Source organism: Alnus glutinosa, chromosome 1 (genome assembly GCF_958979055.1).
Source record: "Alnus glutinosa chromosome 1, dhAlnGlut1.1, whole genome shotgun sequence".
NCBI classification, from domain to species: domain Eukaryota; kingdom Viridiplantae; phylum Streptophyta; class Magnoliopsida; order Fagales; family Betulaceae; genus Alnus; species Alnus glutinosa.
In genome coordinates, this window is record NC_084886.1 from 14,321,807 (window position 1) to 14,330,243 (window position 8,437).

Below are 8,437 nucleotides of genomic sequence, written 5' to 3' on the forward strand. Positions count from 1 at the left end.
TCCTGTGTGCAGAATTGTCTCCTAGTACCGCTATCTCGATTTTAATGAATCATTTTCTATCATTATATACGTTGGAGACAAAACAAAAAGTCACATAAAGCTGCTAACTATTCTTATTTGACATATATAATTATCACGTGTCTCGACGTACGGTAAAATCTCATAACTCGTACAAGAACCTAAGTAGCAAAAATGCCCCTAAATAATTACAACTAGCCACTACTAGCCGTTCAAAACTTTGGACTCACAGCTGCAAAATTATCATCCAGTGTACTAATTAAGACGCTATAAGCATGATCTAATCGTATGTGATATTGCTCCGTTGCTTTGGAAAGTCCGAGACTTGGTTGGCCATTGGAAACTTAATTATGTGATATTCCGTTGCTTCGTCTTCAAGCATAGTACAACGTCGTTTGCCTTGTAAGGAAATTAATTCGGACCATCAATTTCTTTTAATTGGAGATGTCCAATTATTTAGCCTACAGGATGTCAGCCAGATTCTTTTGATATATATGTTTGTTAAACTTTTCCAAAAAACCTTTCTATTTGACAAAAAAAAAAAAAGAAAAAAAAAAAAACACTTTTTCCAAAACATTTAACAAATGATTCAAAAAGCTAGCAGGTCCACACGTAATTTTAAAAAAAACATTTCACTCCATATATATGAATATTTTGATAAAATCAGTGCTTAAGGGTAGACAGCCGACTTATTATTTCAAAAATAATAATAAATCAAATTTCAAGACATAGTCGTATGGCCACTCTCAATCAAAGAGAGAGCTAGCCACGTGTTGACCTATGTCCTAATCAGAATTGGCCACACGACCATTCCAAGTCAGAGGTAGCCATGTGACGTCCAACAATGATTTTTTAAAGGTAACTGTGCGCGCAGCCACCCCATTAGGTCAGAGGTGGTTGAGTGACCACCCCTCCCTTCCGCTAATAGTAGCCATGCAACCACCCATTCTCCTCCTTTGGTTTGCCCATGTAGCCTCCTTTTATGTATATATAATACTAATAATCTTATAAATGAGAAGTTAGGCTCCCTACTTAAAAAAAAATAAGCATGTATTTTCTCAAAACAAGCATCATGTTCTTGTTTATTTGAAAATACAACACTTCAAAAAAGTTTACCAAACAATTTTTTTTGTGTGAACTCCAAAAAAAATAATTTTTCAAATATTTACCCTACCGAAAACACTTCTCAACCTTTTGTTACATCAAAACTATTTCAAATAAAAAAAAAAAAAACAAAAAACAAAAAAAAAATAGTTTTAAATCGTTCATCAAACATAACCTTTATTTCATGGACCTCTGACATTCATAACAATACTAGAAAAGTTCAGTTGGGTTTTAACCCAATTGAAAAGTCTGTTGAGCTAATCAACTTTTTTCTTTTTCAACTTTTTTCTATTAAATCATACTATAGGGATTGAAATGCATCATATTAAATCATACAATAGATTTTAAAACACATCAAATCTCTCCTCGATTTTTATTGGTATCAAATAATTCTCTCCGTTAAATTGTTTAACGGCAAACAATTAATGACACGTAGGGTAATTAACACGTCATATATATATATATATATATATATATATATATATATATATATATATATATATATATATATATAATTTATCAAAGTTTAATTTATGTACACATGCATGTTTGAGTTAGTACTGCCGCACATGAACTCCAAAAAAGTCAATGTTTAGTGTTACTTGAATGGTATCGTTTATGGCTTAAAAAAAAAAAGGACACTATTTATTTCGTGTCGTTTAAATAGTGTTGGTTGGAAAACGGCACTAACCATATGGTTTGGACTCTAGATTAACATCGTTTACTATTCAAACGACTCTAATTCAAGGTGCTTGAGCTCAAATGGCACTAATTGGTTAGTGTACTTCGAACAGTAACCAACACTAAACTTAAATTTAATGTCGTTTCATTGTACAAACGATATTAATCTAAATAATTAATTAAAAATAAAAAATTCATGGGTAAAGGCTGTTTGGGTCACAGAAAAAGCTTGTCATATATATTATTCCTTCATCCATTAAGCTCTTCATTGTTTGGCTTGTTTTGCTGGACAGTAAAAAAAATATAACAGAAACTAATTAAGATTCAAATTTTGTATAATAGAATCATGGTTTATATGTACAAATATTATCCAACAAATTTCATCTTATCAGCAAATCTTCGTAAACCAACCTACCAATTCTTACCCATTTTTGAAATCAAACAAAACAAATCCATCAAAAATCAAGAGAACCCATCAAAAATTAAAACGCTCACATACCTCTAAGCTAGTGCATTGAGTGGCTGGGGGGTGTCGGTGTTGGGCGAAGTGGTAATGGCTTTCGATTGTGGGTGGTTTTCTGTTCGATACCGGTAGTGGTAGGTACTGGTGGGCGTCACTGAGAGGTGAGGCAAGACTGAGAGAGCAGCCAAAGAGAAGAGAGGAGTGGGTTGTCACTGTAGGCGACAGGGGGCGTAGCCGAGAGGTGACGGGGGCATTCGGAGCAGGTGGGAGAGGGAGATGAGGAAGATGGGAAAAATTTGGGGGGAAATGAAATAATATTGGTTTGCTTTTAGTTTTTGGGCGTGGTTCAATTTTTCAAAGGATTTTAGTGTTGTTTGCTTTTTCAAACAATACTAAATTTTTAGCGTCGTTTACTGTTCAAACGACACTAAAAAATTAGTGTTGTTTGCCTGTTCAAAAAACACTAAATAGTAGGGGTGGGCAAAACGGTGCAAAGCCGCACCGCCATGCCCCGGCCCGCCCTTACCGGTTTTTAGCTTGATATTTGCGGGCACGGTTTGGATTTTTGCCAAACCATGCGAGGCGGGGCGGGGCGGGGCACGAGTTTAGGATTTTTTCAACACCGGATCCTCGCCCAGCCCCGCACCGCACCAACCTAAAACACCTAAAAATTAAAAAAAAAAAAAAAAAAACCCTAACCCCCATGTCCGACGACCTTGACTGTCCCTCATGAGTCACGGGACACACGCCTCACTTCAAATGAAATGAGTCACCATTTCTTCATCTTCGTTAGGACTACTAGCTTTGGATTCTTTGGCTTTGAGCAGGACTGGAGGAGGACAGCGGCTGAGATACGTTGAGACGACAGCTGAGATATGTGAGACGACGGCTGAAATTAGGGTTGCGATGAAGTCAACTCAAAAAAAAGGAAAACAAAGAGATGAATTGTTAAACGAAGGCCTAAAGGTTAAAATAGTAAATGAGGAAAGGCTGGAAGAAGCTAGAAGCCACGTGGAGGATGCAGATGAAATTTTTTTTCAAAGTGTTTTACAACTATTAGTCACTCTCCAATCAGTGCGTTTTATTTGATAAATCACTCATACGGTGCGTTTAACCTAAAAACGTAAAAACGCAACACTTTGCCCCTAATCTAGAATCTTCTTCTTCTTCCATCTCTGATCTCTCTACAGAGTACAGACTCCTCTCCGTCTTTCTCGCACTCGCTCACTCCTCCACTCCTTCTTCGTCTTTTTTTGGTTCTTCTAGCCTTCTAGGGTTTGCAGAATGGTGAGTCGGCAACCATAGAAAGCTCAGAACTTGATAGGTGCGGTTGTCGTTTGTGTTGAAGATCGAACTGGACCAGCTCAAGTCCTAGATCTGAACCCTTGTTTTCAAACCTTAGTGTTAGTGGCTTCTTTTTCACTTTTTATTTTTGATTTCTACATGTATATTGTGTTTGCTGTTTGGTTGCTGAGAATTTGAGATGCTCAGAGGCTTTCACACGAAAACCTGCCCCGCCCCTCTCAACCCGCACCCCTTGCTCCGCATCACCCCGCACCACACGGATTCTCCTATTTTTGTGCGGTTTGCGAGGGGAAAATTATCAACCTTCAGGGGCACGAGGCAAAAAGGGCGGAAATTCGCCTCGTGCACACCCCTACTAAATATGGTCGCTTTTTTCTTTTTCTTTTTTACTTATTCTTTTTTTTGGTACAAACGACACTAAATCTTTTTTTTTTTGTAGTGACGTTAGTTAAAAGATGCCACATTAAAAAAAGAAAAAAGAAAAAAGAAAAAGAAAAAAGAAAAAAGAAAATAGAAACAAAGAAAATAAAAGAAAAGGAGAGAGAGAGAGAGAGGTAGTTACAAGTGGTCCGACCACCCCCTTCAAGACAGGGACGGTTTGGCCACCCTTTTCGGAAAATGAGAGTGGTTTGACCACCATCAAAAGTCAAGTGAAGGGTGGCAGAGCCTGCTTCAGACTTCAAAGGGAGTTGTCAGACCACCGTAGAAGTCAAGTAAATAGCGTTGTTTTGTACAAGCGATACTAAATTAAACGACACTAAATCACTGTTTTTTGTAGTGACATTATTTAAAAGATGCCACATAATTTTTCTTTTTTTTTTCTAAAAAACAAAAACAAAAAAAGAAAAAAAAAAAAGAGAAAAGAGAAAAGAAAAGAAAAGGAAAGAAAAATAACAAAGAGAGGTGGTCCGACCACCCCTTTCAAGGCAGGGATGGTTTGGCCACCCTTTTTTGGAGAATGGGGTGGTTCGACCACCACCAAAAGTCAAGTAAAGGTTGGTAGAGCCTGCTTCAGACTCCAAAGGGGGTTGTCAGACCACCTCAAAAGGTCATTAGGTGGTCGATTGCGGGTGGTTTGGCCACCTCTAGTGGCCTTTCGAGATAGTCCAACCACCCACTTTGGATTTTGGGGGTGTTTCGGCCACCCTTCTTGGATTTTGAGGGTGGTTCGACACTCTCTAGTCTTTGAAGGAAGTGTTTTAGCAACCCCGAACCACCTCTCTCTCTCTCTCTCTCTTTATTTTCATATTTTATTTTTTATTTTTATGATTTTGCATTTTTTAAGGGATGTGGTGGTGTTGACTCGAACAAATGTAGATGTGTCAAATTTGATGGGATATGATGTGACTATCAGTTAGAGGTATACAAGCGAAGTAGTTCTTAATCACTAATAACTGCTAACAACCGCATAAGCTGACTGCGGTTAGGAATTTTAGTGGTAAGAAAAAACGGTTAATAACTGCTAACCAGTTTATATTATATATTATTATATATATTTGTATGACTCGATATATATATATATATATATATATATATATATATATATATATATATATAGCTTTGAAACCAAAAAACTGAACACAAAAAAAAAAAAAAAAAAAAAAAAAAAAGAAAAAAAAAGAAGAAGAAGAAAAAAGGTCGATCGCTATGCAAAAGGAAATTATGTTTTGTCATGAAAATATCTTTCTATAAATGGTCGTTTAATTAGTTCCGTTTAACAGAGGAATGTGATATCATTTACTCCGAAGTCCCAAAAGTATAGCATTTGTTCCAAAAGTATAGCATTTTTTGTATGTCGATCAGCAGTTGCACTTTTACGTTCATCACATTTTCACGTTGCTTGTAAAGCAATATATAGTTACAGAGGATGCTAATGGAAACACGACTTGGAGTCCTTTTTTACTTAAAAAATAAATAAATAAAATAAAGGCTCAAAGAAAGTCCACAACACTAAAATAGACCCAAAAAGCTCATTACTTAGAAAAACAGTAAGCAGTTAATAACCGAAATTCAATAACAGCATAACGCCTGTTGCGGTTAACTGCTAACTGACTTAATGGTTGCGGTTAGGAGTGAATAATTAATCTCAATCGCTTGTAGAGCTCTACCATCAACTTATTTGTCATTGTTCACACTTAAAGAATCTAATAAATCTAATGTAATGAGTGATTTAATATATTTTAAACCTAAAGAATGATTTAATAAAATGTCGAAACACATTATCAATACAATAATTTTTTTCAACTATTTATTTTGAGAATGAGTTACGATCGATTAGTGGCAATGTTAATTGTTGTTAAGGCATCAGCTCGATCACCAGCCATAAAACAAGTGGCTTTTTCTTTTATCCAACCACCAAAAAAAAAATTGAAAGCATCCGGATAAAGTACATGTCGGTGCATTTAGAATGAAGTGGCATTTTTTTTAATGGTCACAGCTTCACATGTTTTGGTGCTATATATATATATATATATATATATATTGAGCCCAACAATGAATATATTTAACAACCACGTACATGATCGGTGTGCCTCTATCTTCAAGAGTTCACACTCATTTAATTTGTGAATGATCATGAGTGAGACGTACACTACTTTATCTTTTCCATATATTTCTGTATCATATTTAAAAGATTGATATGAACTATTCAATTAATACGCACTAAAGCTTTAACAAAAGTTTAAGAACTATTCAATTAATGACTAATTGTTTGCATCTTTCTTTTAACCATTTCTGCTGCTGTGCGCGCGATATGTAGTAAAGTCACCGGCCTAAGTGGGAAATTGCGAAACACCATGTGGGATTTCCCCAAGTTTATCCAAAGTAGCTGACATATGACATGACGACATATATATTGTCGATTGATGAAAAAGTGATTTTAGTTCATAATATAAGGTTCTCGCCGGTTGAATTGGAGTGTCTTTTCTTCGAAGTAAAAAAAACAAAAATAAAAAATGGTGCGTTTTGCTTATATATACTACGTACTACTGAGAGTTACGCCTTGATGTGGACTACGTACGTGTACATGTTAAATGACCAAAATTATGTGGACGCCCTTCATTTCTTTTAATTGCTTCCTTTTGGTGGGAATAATATAGATATGAACGCCTAATTAGGATACATAAAAAAAAAAAAAAATAAAAAATAAAAAATTAATGGAAAGAATTAATATTAATTGAAGAATTAAGCTTTTAACTTTAACATGTTATTCTAAGATTTCACGCAATTTGAGGATGGCGAATGCGTGGCCGGGGAAGAGCTAAATTGGTTATTTCTGACCACTAGCCTTCACGAGGAACAGCCTTGGTGCATGCATTTCCAAACTTTAATTTTGATCTCGATCAATAGGACCCAGATGGACCCCTCCTGCACATACATAGAAAATACTCGATTAAGAAGAACACTTTTATTGACTTGGAAGTGTGTTTACACGGTTATGTACCCTTTCACAACAAAAGCCAAATGTGATGACATATGACATGACGTAATATATTGGCTCTGCTGCATTATAAAAGGCCAAGAATTCTAGTTGTTTTCAACCATCAACAGACCAAAAATGAGTAGCAAATACTGTCTAGTGTTGCTCCTCGGGGTGGTGCTTTTAAGCAGCACTGCCTCACTAGCCGACCACCATGAGCCTTCCAAACATGACCCCAAATCTCCAATTCACAAGCCCCCTTCTCCTCCTAAACACAAACCTCCCACCCCACTTGATCACGGGGACAAGCCATTTCCTGAACACAAACCACCTCTCAAGGGTAAGGGAGAGAAGCCTCCACCAAAACACAAGCCACCGCATGAGAGTCATCCTGAACGCCATTTAGCTGTAAATCCAAATTTGGATGGCAAACCTCCTAAGAGATCAGAAAAGCCCCCACCCCCAAAACACAAGCCACCAACCAGCTCACTTGACAAAGAAGAAAAGCCATTCCCAGAACACAAACCACCCTCCAAGGGTAAGGGATCAGAGAAGCCTCCACCAGAGCACAAGCCACCACATGATCATCACCCTGGACGCCGTTTACTGGAGTCGTCCTCTAATAAACAAAATTCACCAAGTTTGGATGGCAAACCTCCCAAGGGTAAAGGAGAGAAGCCACCTCCAAAACACAAGCCACCTCAACATCATCACCCTGGACATCCTTCAGAGGAGGATGCCAAAAACTCCCACAACACGCCTCAGAAGTTGAAGCCTCCAACCACGCCTGAAAAGAAGCCACCAAGTCCCTCTCACAAGCCACCCCACAAACCTCCACAAGCGAACTGAATGCATGTTAATTTATGTATGTAGAAATAAATAAGAGCTGCAGCATATGCTACCATTCATGTCGGTCACTGTTCTATACATGAACAGTTACTAGCTACTGGTAGTCTTGATCTATGTTCACGTTGTGTACTCGCTTTTGTGTTTCTACTTTTGATTTGTAGGTAGTTTATGATCATCGACATGCAGTTATGCGCTTCCTGTGTGCAGAATTGTCGCCTAGTTCTACTACCTCGATTTTAATGAATCCTTTTCTGTCATTATATATATGTTGGAGACAAAACAAAAAAAGTCACTTAATTACATAAAGCTACTAACTATTCTTAGTGTTGACATTATCACGTGTCTCGACGGTAAAATCTCATACCTCGTACAAGAACCCAAGTAGCAAAAATGCCCCTAAATAATTACAACTTGCCACTACTAGCCGTTCAAAACTTTGGACTTACAGCTGCAAAACTATTATTCAGTGTACTAATTAAGACGCTATAGCATATATGCATGATCTAATCGTATGAATTCCGTTGCTTTGGAAAGTTCCAAATTGACTTGGTTGGGCATTGGAAACTTATGTGATATTCCGTTGCTTGCTTCGTTTTCAA

General features: G+C 37.1%; 1 protein-coding gene across 1 annotated transcript; it reads left to right on the top strand.

Moving 5' to 3' along the window:
* The first annotated feature begins 7,107 nt into the window (after positions 1 to 7,107).
* Positions 7,108 to 8,095, top strand: LOC133873935 (early nodulin-75-like). Its single transcript, XM_062311743.1, has one exon. The coding sequence runs from the start codon at positions 7,128 to 7,130 to the stop codon at positions 7,836 to 7,838; it is 711 nt and encodes a 236-aa protein (XP_062167727.1). The 5' UTR covers positions 7,108 to 7,127; the 3' UTR covers positions 7,839 to 8,095.
* Positions 8,096 to 8,437: the final 342 nt, after the last annotated feature.